General features: G+C 37.1%; 1 protein-coding gene across 1 annotated transcript; it reads left to right on the forward strand.

The window, feature by feature from the left end:
- The first annotated feature begins 7,308 nt into the window (after window positions 1-7,308).
- On the forward strand, window positions 7,309-9,048 carry LOC145267043 (histone H3, embryonic-like). Its single transcript, XM_080122984.1, has one exon. It carries the CDS (start codon window positions 7,399-7,401, stop codon window positions 7,807-7,809), a length of 411 nt encoding a protein of 136 aa, XP_079979110.1. The 5' UTR covers window positions 7,309-7,398; the 3' UTR covers window positions 7,810-9,048.
- Window positions 9,049-17,906: the final 8,858 nt, after the last annotated feature.

Genomic DNA, 17,906 nt, shown 5'->3' on the forward strand with positions numbered 1-17,906 from the left:
ATTAACAAATTCTTCTCGCCGCCGAATAAAGCATCCTTTGTGACGAAATTTTAAAAAAAAACAATCTGAAACGCTAATACGAAAAAATAACTACAAAACAAAGAACTACAAAGTTGGTATATTCTTTGTCAGTGTTGCTCAGGATGAATAATATCTAAAATGCCGAAATTTTTTATTATATGAGTTATCAACTAGGTCGGATTTAGTCAGGAGCGATTTTTCATGAAATTTCACTGATATCTATTTTATGCATCTGGCAGTGTTCTTAGATAGACTTGTATCGGAATTTTTTCGATGAGTATCGATAATCGAAAAAAAACCCGATGAATGACGGAACAGTCGATTTTGACTAAAGCTAATACTTTTATACAGCCTAACACCACAAGTGCATTTGAGAAGTGTTATTACCACACAAGCCGAAAAGCCCGGCATATATAATCAGCAGTAGGTTTTGACATATGATTGGCACGTTCGAAATTAATTTTTCTGTTGAAAGCACAACTGCACTATGATACTTAACTTAAATTCAAATTTCTAATGTAAATTCAAGCCATTATAATCGCACAAGCGTATAAAATCAACAGTAGGTTCTTTGATATGACAGGGGCGTGTCCGATGTGGATGTTTATGTTTATAGCACAATTGAACTATGATAATTGGTCGTTGCATTTTAACCTTTAACTAGCGAGACCTGATTTGATGTTGGCATTCTATAGATGTTCAGCGTAAGTGGAAACGCTCTGATATTATTGTAGCTCTTTTGTTAAAACTGCAAAAGTATTTATCTAAGCTAGCAGAGACATCGGCGTAGCCAGATCGTAAAATGCGCTTAAATATGATATTTTAATTCTTGCAGATTTCGTATATATTATTATAGAGTATTATTATAGAGTTATATATTATTATAGAGTTAATCAATTTTTATAAATTATAAAGTTATGATTTCAAACATAAAAATATATCTATATGATTGTGTTCATCAGCTTGAATCGGACCCGAACTACAAACTTTATATATATATATAAACAATATGATATAAATGCGGGGGTGCCCCAGGGTTCTATCCTTGGACCTCTATTGTTCCTGACTTTCCCGACAAAATTGCCTCTGAGATGGTTATATATGCTGATGACACTACACTCTATGGAAGGCACGACAGGAAGACGAATGAACACATTTCTAAAGAAATGGCAGAAACACTAGAGGAAAACCTCCAATCTGTTGTGGAATGGGGATAAAAGTGGTTGGTGGCGTTCAATGCCGCTAAGACTAAACTAGTTTCATTCAATAATTACAAGAAACCCTCTCTACCACCTATAGCAATGGCCAACGACTCTTTATCTGAGAGTACATCTTTCAAACTCCTTGGTCTAACGTTCACAGGAAACATGAGTTGGAACAATTATATTGAAGGCATTGTCAGGGCCGCTGCAAGAAAGGTGAGCTCTCTCTACCGTGCTAGATAACTACTAACACCCGAAAGTATCCTGTACCTCTATAAGGCCACCATTCGCCCATGTATGGAGTATTGCTGTCACATTTAGGCTGGTGCATCTGCTACTAGTCTCTCACTCTTTGACAATCTGCATAGGTTCAAAAGAGAGTCTCAAACCTGATAGGCCCTGAACTGGCATCTAAGCTTCAAACTTTGTCCCATCGACGAAATGTAGGATCCCTCTGCCTTTTCTACAAGTATTTTAGTAGTGAATGCTCTGACGAACTGCAATCACTTGTGCCCCCACGACGTGAGCACCCTCGACAAACCCGACAGGCTGCTAAATCCCACCCCCACACTGTAGAGATCCCTAGATGTAAAAGATCTTTTTACTCCAATAGTTTCTTCCCCAGAACCGCTAGACTCTGGAATTCCATTCCAGGTCCCTGCTTCCCCAACAGTACTGACGTGCAGAAGTTCAAGTGTAACGTGAACCGACATCTTGCTGCACAAATCCCTACATAGTACCCCAGTAGTTGTTGCCTCTGATAGTAGCCCCCTACACCAAAGTGGCAATTTGCCTTGTTTGGGGTGAAAATGTAATATATATATATATATATATATATATATATATATATATATATATATATATATATATATATATAACTTTAGTTTCTTCAGCTATAATCGGAACCGAAATCAAAGCGTATGAAGAATTCTTGATAAAATTATTTATTTCAAAAATAGATTACTAAGGTGCCATCAGCTGAAATCGAAACCGAAACCAAGACTCATGAAGAACTCTTGATAAAATTATTTCATTATATAGATTATTGGATATTATTATTTATTAAATAGATTATTGGATTGCCATTAGCTATAATCGAAACCGAAACCAAAACCAAAACTTATGAAGAATTTTTTGGTAAAATTATTTATAAAAAAAAAATAGATGACTTAAGTGCCATCAGCTATAATCGAAACCGAAACAAAAATTATGAAAAATTCTTGATAAAATTATTTATTACAAGAAATCGAAGTACATAACAAGTAAACGACCCGGGTTAAGCGTGACACAGAAAATAGCATACACTCTATCTTATTAATATATAGATTCAAGCCATTATGAATAAAAATAATTTTATAAAATTAACAGTAGGTTCTCAACAGTGCAATGTCATGTTGACTAAGTCACTGTGGAGAGGCATGTAAAGCTTCCCCCGGTGCACCACGATGAGTCCCCAATTAGAGCATCAAATCAGTGGTTTTTATTGAAAATGGGCGATTTCGATGAAAATAATATTATGGGAGTGTGAAACATTCGTTGGTCATTATTAAATCTCGGGCAACGTTGGGTCTCCCTGCTATTCTATAATAAATTTTAAATTGCTGACATGTACGAATCAAGAAAATACAATCGACCAATCAAAATGCCTAGTTGGCTCCGTTTAATACTAATTGTCAATGCTCATCTAAAATATATATATACAGTGCCGGCAAAAAGAATTTCCGCACTTGTAATTTTTTCAAAAACTGCAAATTTAAGCTAAATTTAATTTAACAGTTTAAACAACTCATGTGATTCGCCTTTTATTCCTCTATATTTTAACCTGTTCATATCTGACTTTTAATTGAAACATTCTAGTGTTCACGTCAATTTAAATTAGTGATCGTCAGGAGCTCATTAATCTCCACCTTTCTGGTTTATTCAATCGAGAAATCGAGATTGAAATGTGATGAGAAAACGGTACGAAAGACTGTGGCAAAAGCACCAAAACACCGGCAGTGTTCGTGATGCCCCTAAATTTGGTCGTACTAGAGCTACTTCTAGCAGGGAAGATCCGCAGCCTAAGAAACGGATTTGAATCGACTCCTCAAATCCAACAACAGTGCAATCTAACAAGATCTCTTTTTACTGTCAAGAACAGATTAAAAATTTTAATTTGGAGAGGATATGTTGCAAGACGCAAGCCAATGATTTCTGTAAATAACAGAAAGCGCATTCTGGATTCGTTGGATGTAATGTAGATCATGACTCTTCATATTGGTCAAAAGTGTTTTTTTATCGACGAAAGCACATTCAATAGGCTTGGCAGTGACGTTAGGCAGTACGTCCGTTGGAGAAAAGACGAAAAATTGAATCCTAGGTGCTCAGTTTCAACGCTGCAAGGTGGTGGAGGTTCAGTTTTGGTGTGGAGCATTATTAGTATCAATGGTCCAGGGCCTATAGTTCGCTTGCAAGATTGGTTTAATTCGACCAAGTACACTAATATGGTGACTAAGCATTTTCTATCTTACTTTGGTTGGAATTTGGATGATAATCTCATATTCATGAAGCGTAATGCTCCCATTTACACAGCTGGCAATGTCAAAAGGTTTCTGGAAGAACATGATATTCCGTGTTTGGATTGGCCGGCACAATCCCCAGACCTCAATTCTATTGAAAACGTATGGCATTACATCAAGCAACAGCTACGCAATGATAAAATTTTAAATTTGGAAGAACTTTGGACAAAAATGAAAGAAAAGTGGAATGCCCTTTCCCCGGAGTATTGTTGCAGTCTAATTCAAGGAATTCCCAAGAAATTGCAGGCTGTCAAATTGCAGAAGGGCCATGCTATTAGATATTAACTAGTTCATTGTGTTCCTGTTGTATTTGTGTTGCATTAATGTCCTAAATTTACATTCAAATAATAATTTTCCATCGTGCGGACTTTCTTTTTGCCTCCTCAATTTGAAGTTATTTTTTTAATTGACGTGAACACTAGAATATTTCAATTAAAAGTCAAATATGAATAGGTAAAATTATAGATGAATAAAAGGTGAATCAAATGAGGTATAATTTGTTTAAACAGTTACATTCAATTTAGTCTACATTTGCAGTTTTTGAAAAAATTACAAGTGCGGACTTTCTTTTTGCCGCCTGTGTATAAAGATAATTCTATATATACACACTCCTATCAAATTTGTTGGGGTGTGTGTGTGTGTTTGTGTGTATTGATATTCATATTTAAACCCCTTTCTTCTATTTATTTAAAAAGAAAATACAACTTTGTTATATATGGATCGTGGAACTGCATTCATCTGCAAAAGATCCGGCTAATTTGTATATTCTTTTAAACATTTATTTTAATTAATTCCCTATTGGTTGGTTTGGTTTTCTTATGAGACGATCATCTTTAGTTAACTATTACGTGTAATTATATTCATGCAGATATTCTATATGATTTATACTTGTGTAATATTTGCGTAAAAAGCTTATAGTAAACACAAACCTTTTTCTATATATATTTATGTATGCGTATATATATATATATATATATGTTTAGAATTTTTTGCCTATCAAACTCCTCTGTCAGTTTTTGATCTAAAGACATGAAACTAAAATATATAGGGTATTCGAACCGATGCGAAACTTTATATTTGGGTTTTTGCCGTGAAAAGTCAGCGTAAAAGTGTGAAAATTCAAAAAAAAATGGAATTTGCCAAATGAAGGTCGAACGACGGCATTACGAATATGCATGCTTAACGTAATAGCTATTAATTCATGTTTTAATTTTTAGCCTTGCAGCAAACATGTCTTTATAGCTTAGGCGTTAACGTCAAACGAAAAAATACATCGTAAGCTAAATGTTTTGGTTTCGATTTTCAGTGGTGGCGAACGAGTCATTACCGTATATATATATCAACTTTTCAAATAATTATATATTGGGTCCAATCTATATATCTATAAAAGTGTGTGTGTGTGTGTGTGTGTGTGTGTGTGTGTGTGTGCCTGTGTACATTTCCATACGCAATAACTCTGTCAATTTTTAGTCTACAGACTCGAAATTTGATATACAGAGTACTGAGATTTGGGAAAATCTATGATCGTTTTTTTCGGCCAGTAATTTAGCGATTAGAGGATCAAAGCTCAACGATTTGACTTTTGAGAACTCTACCAAACTCCTCCAACAATTTTTGGTCTAAACATTTGAAATTTTAGATACATGTTCCTTGGACATGGATCTAACTTAATAACTCGATTTGAGCCCAAAACAATAAATGTAAAGGGGTCATAATAGGGGTCAAAGTTTTAAAAAATTGACCATTGTTTTGTTGTTGTTTTTTTTTTTGTTTTTTGTTTTTTTGCTCAGCATACACCTCTAAACACCCGGGCAATGCGGGGCACCCATGCTAGTCTATCTATATATCTATAAAAGTGAACATGTCTGTGTGTCTGTGCGTCTTTCTGTGTGTCTGTGTGTCTGTGTACATTTCCCTACGCAATAACTCTGTCAATTTTTAGTCTACAGACTCGAAATTTGATATACAGGGTACTGAGATTTGGGAAAATCTGTGATCGGTTCTTTCGGCCAGAAATTTGGCTGTTAAGGGGTCAAAGTTCAACGATTTGACCTTTGAGAACTCTACCAAACTCTTCCAACAATTTTGGGTCTAAACACTTGAAATTTTAGATATAGGTTCCTTGGACATGGATCTAACTTAATAACTCGATTTGAGCCCAAAACAATTAATGTAAAGAGGTCATAATAGGGGTCAAAGTTTAAAAAAATTGACGATTCTTTTTTTGTTTTTTTTATTTTTTGCTCAGCATACACCTCCAAACACCCGGGTAACGCCGGGCACCCATGCTAGTCTATCTATATATCTATAAAAGTAAAAATTTCTCTCTCTCTCTGTGTATGTGTGTCTGTGTACATTTCCCTACCATATAACGCTGTCAATTTTTAGTCTACGGACTCAAGATTTGAAATAACGGGTACTGAGATTTGGGGAAATCTTTTTAATCGGTTTTCGCCCAGAAATTTGGCCGTTAAGATGTCAAAGTTCAGCGATTTGATCTTTGAAAACTCTATCAAACTCCTCCGTCAATTTTAGGCTTAAACACTTGAAATTGTAGATGTAGATTACTTGGACATGGATCTAACTTTATAATTTTGTTTGAGGCCCAAACAATAAATGTTAATGTGTCGTAATTGGGGTCAAAGTTTTTAAAAAATTGACCTCTGCGGTTTCTACCAAATTACTCGGACAATTTTTTATCTAATTATTTGAAATTTTACATAAAGTTTATTCAGACATAGGGCAAGCTTTTAGTTTTGTTTTGTTTTGTTTGCCGAAAATTTGGCTTCCAAGGGGTCAATGTTCAAAAAAAATTTCCATTTGCGGTCTCTAGCAAACTATTCAGCCAATTTTGGGTCTAAATATTTGAAATTTTATATAAAGGGTACTCAGATATACAGCAAGCTTTTTAATCAGTTTTTAGGTGAAAATTTTGCTGGCAAGAGGTCAAAGTTTACAGAGTTGACCTTTGCAGACTCTACCAAACTCATCCACCAATTTTGGGTCTATGCACTTTAAATTTTAGATGTAGGTTACTTGTACATGGGTAAAACGTTTAAATTTAATTTGAGCCCAAAACAATAAATGTTAAGGGGTCAAAATTGGAGTCAAAGTTGACGACTGCGGTCTCTACCAACTTTTCTCTATGGTAGTTAAGGGGGCCTATTATATAGAACGGCATTAGCGTACATATTCACACATTTTAATATATACATATGCACATTAAGTTCTGAACAGTATATAGGGCCCGAGCAAAGCCGGGCGGAACTTCTAGTCTAATAATAAATACGAAATCTGCATTAATTAAAATATCATATTTAAGCGTATTTTACGACCGGGTAATGCCGGTGGCATGCTAGTTCATATCAATAATATATTTAAAATTGCTGTCATGCACAGATCGAAAGAAAAATAAAATCGACCAATCAAAATGCTTAAGTGGTTTATTTTTTCAACCAATCAGCGATCGTCATTACTGACCAATCAACTATGTGAATTGACTAAATAGGAGCCAGCAACTTATGTATAAAATAAAACCGGTTTTATCGCAATTAATTAATTCAGTTAGTTCGAGTTTAATTGCAGCTCTTTTCAGGTTATCGGTGTTATTGAAAACAATGGCTCGAACCAAGCAAACAGCTCGTAAATCCACCGGAGGAAAAGCTCCCAGAAAACAGTTGACTACGAAGGCTGCCCGTAAAAGCGCCCCAGCAACCGGGGGAATAAAGAAACCCCATCGTTACAGACCAGGAACCGTCGCCCTTCGTGAAATCCGTCGTTACCAAAAGTCTACAGAGCTTCTCATCAGGAAGCTACCATTCCAACGTTTGGTCCGTGAAATTGCCCAAGACTTCATGACGAGTCTTCGCTTCCAAAGTACTGCTGTGCTGGCCCTCCAAGAAGCCTCTGAGGCTTATTTGGTTGATCTTTTTGAAGACACCAACTTGTGTGCCATTCACGCCAAACGTGTTACCATTATGCCGAAAGATATTCAACTTGCCAGACGAATCCGGGGAGAAAAAGCCTAAGATGTACACTTATAAAAAAAATTGTCCTTTCCCTTAAGCCTACTTTGATTCCTCAATAGTGACCTCAGTGTAGCCAATATAAACGATACCGTTGATTTGGAGTTTGAATGACACTGCAATAATTACATGTCTCTGAAAGATACCAGATGTTGCCGAAATATTTTCCACCTGGTCCGTGGAAAAAAAAAAAAGGCTATTGTTCAAATAGGATGTTATACACTTTGAAGCCGTGACCTTAGTCAAAATTCAACTGGTCAGGAGAATCTGGGGGAGGACAGAAAACGAACACCCCTAAAAATATACACTTTTCTGAACCAATTATATTCCATGCTTTTAACTTCCGCTTTTGTCTCTAACAATTCCATCTTTAACCGTAAATCAATTTTAATTGCGACACCAATTGTCATCTTTCGTCTTCCAATTTTTAGTTTAATTTTGTATCGATCTAAACTATTTTTATTTCGAAATCCCAATACCCAAAAGCCACTCGGGTTAATGAATGTAAGGCGGAAGTGTAATCCTTGATGTACTCTTTAAAATTTGTATAAAGAGGACGGCTCAACAACTTTTTACATTGGACCAACTATTGTAACCGGCCGGGAAGTTCTAGAAAAGCTTCATTGAATCTGTTTAGGTTTAGACACAGTGGTGAGGGAATTGATTGGAGCTCAGATGAGCACTTGTTATTAAAATGACATAGCAGAGACAGGTTCGTAACGTCTTTTCTGTGTGCAAGGAAGAAAAAATGGCATCGCAGATTGGGTTGCGAAACCGGTTTGGAGCTCGAGGCAAAGTTTTAAGAAAACGAGCTTTTTTTTTTTTTTTTTTTTTTTTTTTTTCTTTAATTCCATATAAAATGCCTGATCTCAAACGTAGATATCCCAGAATTTCAGTACTTCATCAATTCAGTTTCACCGAACACTTCATAAGCTATCAAACGTTAAACTTCACAGACCAATCGGCACAATACGTGCAGAACTTTTTAAACCCTTATGGACGTATTCTTATTTCTTTACCTCCGCTTGATCAGTCATGTCGAAACATTTGACGTAATCTAATTTTTCCTGCTTGATGAGTAATGTCTGGTATAACGATTGAACACTTAAATACTCTTTAATTTTAAATCTTACCTACTTTACTTAGTTTTTACTCGATTGAAATCTTTTACTTAATATAACTAGCTGGCCGCTCGGCGTTGCCCGGTCGTACAATACACTTAAACCTTTAATTTATGCAGATTGCGTATGTAATATAGAATCAATCTTTATTGATTATATATATGAGGAATAACTTGCCCGGTGAACTTCTTTGCAAAAGATTTATTCATCAAATTCTGTTTACAATATCACGTCAGCTGATATTTGTGCTTGACGAACTTGCGTCTTTTCTTTTATCGGTAAAAACTAATTTTTACAGGGAAATATTTTACGTTACACTGGCCGGTGTACATAAAATATTCCCCCCTATAAAAAAGGGGAATCTATGAATCTGTTTTTTTTCGGCTTTCGATACTTATCGGATGAATTTTGTACAAAGCATATCTAAAATCACTGCCAGAAACATAAATTACTTTTGTGAAATTTGCAAAAGATAGGCTCCTCCAAATTGGAATCCTGAGTAATTTACTCACACACAGTCTCTTTTATATAATAGATGTACTCCTAAGAATGCACTCCCACCTCCTTTGTACATGAATTCGTATTAGTTAAAAGGGAACTTTTTTTTTTTTTTCTTTTTCAAAAAAAAATTCAGACTTCTAATCTGAGTATTTTCACGGCGTTTGGACCACTATGTAACGTTTTCCAAACCTGCAGCTTCAGTCGCAAAGGGGGAAAAATAGAAAAGAACTTCAGCTCTTTACGCAGGAATCGCCACTTATCAAGGCCCGGAGGCCACTCGATGATGGGGATTAATGGGTATACGTTAGTGTGATTATAGCGTAGTAAACATCAGTGGAAATTTTGTAAATTGGATTATTTATGGGGAGACGGTTCATCAAGAACTTGTTTACGTTGGACTTGAAGACAGATTGTAGTCGGCTGGAAAGCAGACTAACGAAAGAGTTCAACAGGCGTGCAGTTCTAAGAAAGCTTCATTCTTGCTCCCCCGTTATCGTTGTGACGTCTTGTGATAGTCTTGAACGTCACGCCTCAAGTGATCTTGAACGTTCTTCATGTCTCTAACGTGATCTTTTATAGCCTTTTTTCTTTACCGGTGACGTAATTTCGCATGGATTTGCATACGCGCATTCGCTATGTTACAACTTTATCTTCGGGCGCACCTTTCAAGACTGAACCTTTAATCAAGAGGATAGATTGTTCTCATTTCGTTAGCCACGACAAATGCATAGAAGCTAGTGCTGAAGGACTTTATTTAGAAAGGGTGTTTGTAACTGTTCTCTATTTTAAATTAACAATTTAAAACAAGAACCTGCAAAACTTCAACTTGAAAATACTATTAAAAAGATTAGCACAGTCTCTGCGTATTTACCAGAGTTCATTTTTATGTAGTTCGTGGTTATTATAGCCTTTAGTAGGAACACGCGTCTTTAGATTCCGAAGTCATAAAGATGAACCTGGCGGTCGTAGACTATATCCACCGATAAGTTCTGAAAATTATCAAAACGTTAATATTCCGGATAACCCAATGATACAGATCATAGCAATGGTGTGGTATTTCTAACAATCGAGAAATCAAATAAGTTTTTAATAACGATGATTCTCTACCGACCAGCACAGCTTTAAACTTGTGAAATTGACTAATTTAAAAAGTAGTTTCCTTGATTTCACTTGGGCCATTTCGTCAACCAAACCTCGCCTATTTGTATTTCGTCGGTCGTTAATTTCAGACGTAAACGATTTACGAAAAATAAACTTGTGCAGTTTATGAACCGTGTTATTTTTAGCTAAATTCGATTTTTTATACGTATCTTCATTGGTTAGGTGACTAGTTAAAAAGCCTATACCCATGTATAAAATAAAATTATTAATAACGTTAAATTCCTAAACTTATCAAGTATCAAAGGTTTACGGTACTAACCCGAAGTCCGTATTAGGCATCTTTTTAAGCTTGAAATTGTCGATCGTTTAATGAATTCGACTAAGTAATGAAAAACCTGAATTTTCCAAATTTTGCAGGTTCATAGAAAATAAATTTTCCGTCGTCTGAGAAGTCTGTCAATCTGTCCCACTCTTTATCGCCCATCTGACTTAATTTATGTATTTTAACTCCCTACATAGTATGCCTGCAAATCTGGACCCAAATAGTCCCTTGCAATTCGGAGGCACTGTGCCTTGGTTGGGGTGAAAAATCACAGTAAACGTTACTGAATACGGAGATATTAGTGTTACCAATATACATGAGACGGTAGGTTTAATATTGGAATGACACGCAAATCTTTAAGTATACCTATAGATCCTATTTACAATGCCTCCCCAGGCGACGCTTAGACACCAGGGTCGTGTTTTTTTTTGGGGGGGGGGATACGTGGAGAAAAGGAACAAAAATAAATTCTTTCAGTCGTGCAGGATTTCTCCTCCACTGACAGACCAGGAAATTGAAGAGTAGCATCTAAAGATCAGATACTGCACTTTGATCTTGGCCTGAAGGCCACCTATAGATATCTCTGAAAAAAAAATGCTGCTAAAATATCTTTAGGTCCTTAAAAACAAGACAGAATGGTCTGCACAAATAGGTTAACGTCGTACACTTTTGGGCCTTAATTTTAAAAAAATAGATGTTGAAACGCCATGTCGGCCGAATCACTTATTTTATTCAATTTTCACCGTAAACAAGGCACTTTGCCACTTTGTAGGGGACTACTGTCAGGAACCTAAGTTGCAGGGGTACTATGTAGGGGGTTTAGCAGCAAGATGTCTGGTCACATTACACTTTAACTTCTGCATGTCAGTACAGTTGGGAAAGCAGGAAACCGAAAGAATTCTAAAGTCCTGCAGTTCTGGGGAAGAAGCTCTTAGAGGCTTTCTTACATTTAGGGATCTCAACTGTGTAGGGATGGGACTTTCCTGCGTGTCTGGTTTGTCGAAGGGGTACAAGGGCTTGTAGTTCGTCGGAGCATCCACCATTAAAATACTTGTAAAACAGGCATGGGGATGCAACATTTCGTCGGTGGGACAGGGGCTGAAGTTTAGATGACAGTTCGGGACCTATTAGGTTGGCGACTCTTTTGGACCCTGTCCGAGATTAGTAGCAGATGCACAATCCCAAATGTGACAACAGTACTCAATACAGGGCGAATGGTGGCTTTGTAGAGGTACAGGATACATTCAGGCAGAAGTAACTTTCTAGCACGATAGAGAGAGCCTACCTCCCATGCAGCAGCACCAGCAATGATCTCGATGTATTTATTCCAACTCCTGTTTTTTTGTGAACGTTACGCCAAGGAGCTTGAACGAAGTGCTCTTGGGTAAAGTATCTCTAGCTATTGGTGGTTAGTGAGATTAACGGAAACTAGCTTTGTCTTGGCAACATTGAACGTTACCATCCATGTTTGACCCCATTACACTAGACTGAAGAACTTCCTCTATGGTTTCGGCCATTACCTTAGATATGTGCTCATTAGTTTTCCCCCAAGTACCTGCTATAGAGCGAGGTATCGTTGGCTCACACTAGTATTATCTCCACAAAATATTTTTGTTTCGTTAAAAAAAAAAAATGGTACTTATGCAGAGAAGGTACCGTGCCAAAATGTTATTTAGAAACCATTCTTAACATCGGGGTGGAATTTTGTAACTATTCTGTGCATTCACCTAACAATTTAATAACTAAGAGATACCATAAAACTTGAGTTTAACTTGAAAAGCTATCAAAAATAGCACGGTACCTTTTCTGCATAAACACCAAAATGTTATAGGTTGTTACGTCTTTAATATCAAAATAAAACCTTTTATATATAAAAGTATTTGAGTGCCATCAGCTAGAATTGAAACCGAAATCAAAAACTGTAGGATTCAAAGCTGGTGACGTTACCACTGCACGAACGCGCGCGCATATGAGTTAGTTATTGTAGTCCATCCATGTGGATTTATTTTTATTTTTTTAATTGACTCTGACTCTGTTGATAATTGAAGACCGATGTGTGATCTGCACTGCTTTGCGCAGATAGAACACAGGAAAACAGGATTTGGGTTTTGATAGTGAGTGGCCGCCGCTCGTGGTGTTTTAGTATGCAACGCTCCATAACTGCTCGCTCATACTTGTTGTTGAAGAAGGCCATCCCACTATCACATGTGGAGTGACAAGTGTCTCTCTCCGCTGCCAAAGTCTCCAAAAGATTGAAGGGGATTTGGCAGCGCTTGAGGGTGAACTTAATGCAGTCTGTAGCGTTTCTTCGGGCAGCCGACATTTCGTCGATCGTGGGTGAGCTGACCGGAGAGAATTCTTCGAGGTAATCTGTTTGAGGGCATCCTAATAATGTGGCCCAACCGTCGAGGCTGACGACGGATAAGGAGTAACTTTTGACCTTTAAAAACTACTTTATCTAAAACCTATAAAAGAACGGTCCATAAGAAAAGACAATCATTTTAGGGCCCCAAGCGCCGCTCTGAAACTTAATTTCGGAAGAGATAGTTTTAAAATATGGAGACACAGATATAGTTCGTTTTATTTTATTTATTTTTTTTTTTTTACACAGTGATCACCACTTATCAAGGCCCGGAAGCCACTCGGGGATAAGGGTTATTGCAAGTATATTACGTTAGTGTGGAGATTTGATGAAGTGTTTAATTAAGGGGGCGGTTCATTAGGAATTTGTTAACATTGGACTTGAAGACATCCAAGTTGTAGTTCGGAGGGAAGCAGGCAGACGGAACAGAGTTCCACAGGCGTGCAGTTCTAAGAAAGAAGCTTTTTTCATGGAATCCGCGTTTTGATTTAGGCACAGATATAGAGTGGGGGAAATTTTTCACAGTGGATTCAGCTAGACGGCTAGAGGGCATCCTAATAATGTGGCCCAACCATCGAGGCTGACGACGGATAAGGAGTAACTCTAGAGGGGCAACTCCAACATATGAACTGATTAAAAAGTAACTAAGATGAATGTACAAAGTGTATAATTTTTTTTTTTTTTTTTTTTTTTTTTTTACCTTTAAAAACTACTTTATCTGCCTAAAACCTATAAAAGAACGGTCCATAAGAAAAGACAATTATTTTAGGGCCCCAAGCGCCGCTCTGAAACTTAATTTCGGAAGAGATAGTTTGAAAATGTTCTTGACATAAGAAACACCTCATAATAATGACGTATCAAAAAGACGATTTCCGAAGAAATGGCGTATTGTGGGAATAAATTTTACACTTTGTTTCTGTAAAATATTAAGATTGTAATGTCAATATAAAATCTTTGTGTGTATATATATATTATATACTTTGTATTTGTTTTACATAAGCATTGCTATGTCGCTACACGTTCATGAGCATGTTGCGGTCAACCAGTTACTAGAGACTTCTTCAGCCGATATTGCTTATACAAAAGTTTAGTCTGTAATAAAATTATTTAGGGATTCAACAATCACAAATAAAATTTCTAACAAGAGGTCACATTAGATATCATCTTCTATAATATAAATCTCACCTGTCTGTTTAAATGTATGTATGTATGTATGTATGTCTGCCTAAAACTTTCGACAGAGGCGAATTTTCACGAGATCGGTATCGTTTTTAAGCCCGATTCTTCGGACGACAAATATTGAAAAATTAGCTAAAAACATTAATTCTTTCACCCTTAACTGGGCATTTTTCTACAGGGAAGGGTCGCTTTTTTTTTTTTTTTTCGCCGATATTTTCAAAAGTCATCACCCCTTTTTTTCGATTGACTAGTCTTAATTTAGACATTCGTCACTTCCGGTTAGGCGATGGGCGCAACAGCAAAGACATCACTTTTTTCACGTTCTTTTTCATCTTCGCGGTACCGGTTCGAGCCTACTACAACTTTTTTTTTTTTTTTTGCTCAACGTACACCTCCAAATACCCAGGCTGGTTAAGAATAATGGAAATGGTCTTTAATATGTGAGGAAGACTGAAAAGAAGGGGTGGGGATTAAGGTTTGTGCAAAAATAATGTCGTTTGTATATATATATTAGTTAAACGTCAAAAAAAACATTATTTTTGCACCAACCTAATAAAAGAAATAGGAAAAAAAAAAGGAAGGGAAAGAGTACAGATAAAACAATAACATCAAAAAATATGTACATAATATAAAAAAAACTACTAGTAATAAAGAAAACTAAAGACTAGAAAATCACACGACAGACGATTTAAAATTTCTAATAAAGATGGTACTATTTGAAATCGTCCATTTTTTTTTTTTTTTTTTTTTTTAAATCAAATCGATTAATTGGCTACTGTAGTTGGGGACCTACCGCGGTTCACCGGGAGGAAGCTTCACATGCCTCCCCGCAGTGACTTAGTCAACAATACGTTTTAGTCTATATTGCACTGTAAAGAATTTACTGTTAATCTTACAATTAATTAAAGTTTAAAATACAAAAGTCAAGTATCACGGTTCGATCGTGTTATAGATAGAAACACTTATTTCAAAGGCGTCACTGTCTTATTAAAGAACCTACTGCTAATTTTTATATGTCTGGCTTTTTTTCTTGTGCGGTGATAATGACTTGAATTTCAGTAAAAAATGAACATGTCAAGCATCATGGTTCAATTGCGCATTAAACAGAAACATTCGTTTTAAACACGCCTTTGTCATATCAAAGAACCTACTGTTCATTTTATATGCCAGGCCTATCTGCTTGTGTAGTAATGAAACTTCTCAAATGCACATGAGGTGTTAGGCTGTGCAAGGTGTTAACTTTGATCAAAGTCGCGTGTTCCTTCTTTCATCGGATTTTTTCGACTATCGATACTTATCGAAGACATTCCGATACCAAACCTATCTAAGAACACTGCTAGAAACATGAAGCACATTTGTGTGAAATTTTATAAAAATTGGACCAGCCGTTTCGGAGTCCACAGGGAACGAATACACACACAAAGTTTCTTTTATATAATAGTAGAGATAATAGATACTCCCATCGAAGGTGTTCGGAAATCCACACAGATGATTTGTTTATAGTGGTGAAGGCTTTGTGTAGAACTAACCACACTTTTTAGGTACAACTGCTTATCTCAGTCGGTGCAATTGAATGCAACGGACAGAGCAGACTGTAGACCTCAGGTTTTTATATCGGAGTTTACTTCACCTAGATGCATGTCTTAAACCAGACCGAAAGTGCATTTCTCCCTGTGGTCTTTAAACGCGCCCCCAGATACTAACCTGGAAATTTTTTATGTCCTAGTGCAGTAGTTATTCGAAGAAATGGCCACTCATCAGTTGTTGTTTGTTTTTTTTGTTTTGTTTTTTTTTTTTTTACATTTTCACCCCAAACTAGGCATATTGCCACTTTGATGTAGAGGGCTACTATCAGGGACCTAAGTTACAGGGGTACTATGTCGGGAGTTTAGCAGCAAGATGTCTGTTAACATTACACTTGAACTTCTGCATGTCAGTACAGTTGGGGAAGCAGGAAACCGGAAGAGAATTCCAAAGTCCTACAGTTCTGGGGAAGAAGCTATTAGAGTAAAACGCGTTCTTACATCTAGGGATCTCAACTGTATAGGGGTGGGACTTTGCTGCTTGTCGGGTTTGTTGGGGGTATTTTCGTCGAGGGGGTACAAGTGCTTGTAGTTCGTCATAGCATCCACCATTAAAATACTTGTAAAACATGTAGAGGGATGCAACATTTCGTCGGTGGGACAGGGGCTGAAGTTTAGATGATAATTCAGGTTGGCGACTCTCTTTAGGATACTGGCTAGACTCATCGTTGCTTAACTTCCATGCATTGGCGAAAACCGGTGTGTCGACGTGATTATGCCGTATAATAAATTTAAAAAATCCTCCTTAGATAAGAGAAAAATCCAGGTTGTCCTTAACGGTCGTACATCTAAACAATATGATATAAATGCGGGAGTGCCCCAAGGGTCTATCCTTGAACCTCTATTGTTCCTGATATCCATAAATGATCTCCCCGACAAAATTGCCTCTGAGATGGGTATATATGCTGATGACACTACACTTTATAACAGGCACGACAGGAAGACGAATGAACACATTTCTAAAGAAATGGCAGAAACACTAGAGGAAAACCTCCAATCTGTAGTCGAATGGGGACAAAAATGGTTGGTCACATTCAATGCCGACAAGACTAAACTAGTTTCATTCAATAATTACAAGAAACCCTCTCTACCACCTATAGCAATGGCCAACGACTCTTTATCTGAGAGTACATCTTTCAAACTCTTTGGCCTAACGTTCACAGGAAACATGAGTTGGAACAATTATATTGAAGGCATTGCCAGGGCTGCTGCAAGAAAGGTGAGCTCTCTCTACCGTGCTAGACAACTACTAACACCCGAAAGTATTCTGTACTTCTATAAGGTCACCATTCGCCCATGTATGGAGTATTGCTGTCACATTTGGGCTGGTGCATCTGCTACTAGTCTCTCGCTCCTTGACAGGGTTCAAAAGAGAGTCGCAAACCTGATAGGCCCTGAACTGGCATCTAAGCTTCAGCTTCTGTCCCATCGACGAAATGTTGTATCCCTCTGCCTGTTCTGCAAGTATTTTAGTGGTGAATGCTCTGACGAACTGCAAGCACTTGTGCCCCCACGACGTGAGCACCCTAAACAAACCCGACAGGCTGCTAAATCCCACCACCACACTGTAGAGATCCCTAGATGTAAAAGATCTTTCTATTCCAATAGTTTCTTCCCCAGAACCGCTAGACCTTGGAATTTCATTTCAGGTCCCTGCTTCCCCAACAGTACTGACGTGCAGAAGTTCAAGTGTAACGTGAACCGACATCTTGCTGCTCAAATCCCTACATAGTACCCCAGTAGTTGTCGCCCCTGATAGTAGCCCCCTACACCAAAGTAGCAATTTGCCTTGTTTGGGGTGAAAATGTAATTTTAAAAAAAGTATAAGTATCGAATATTTCGGCGTATAAGACGACCATTCAAGTTTAAAAAAATCATCTTTAAAAACGAATATATCATAAGATACCAGGTGTTGCAATCTCTAGCCTAGG

Source organism: Euprymna scolopes, chromosome 42 (genome assembly GCF_053919585.1).
Source record: "Euprymna scolopes isolate OS-2025 chromosome 42, ASM5391958v1, whole genome shotgun sequence".
In the NCBI taxonomy this organism is placed as follows: domain Eukaryota; kingdom Metazoa; phylum Mollusca; class Cephalopoda; order Sepiida; family Sepiolidae; genus Euprymna; species Euprymna scolopes.

Excerpts from the sequence above, each read along its gene's own strand:
- LOC145267043 (XM_080122984.1), top strand. The coding sequence starts at position 7,399 with ATGGCTCGAACCAAGCAAACAGCTCGTAAATCCACCGGAGGAAAAGCT.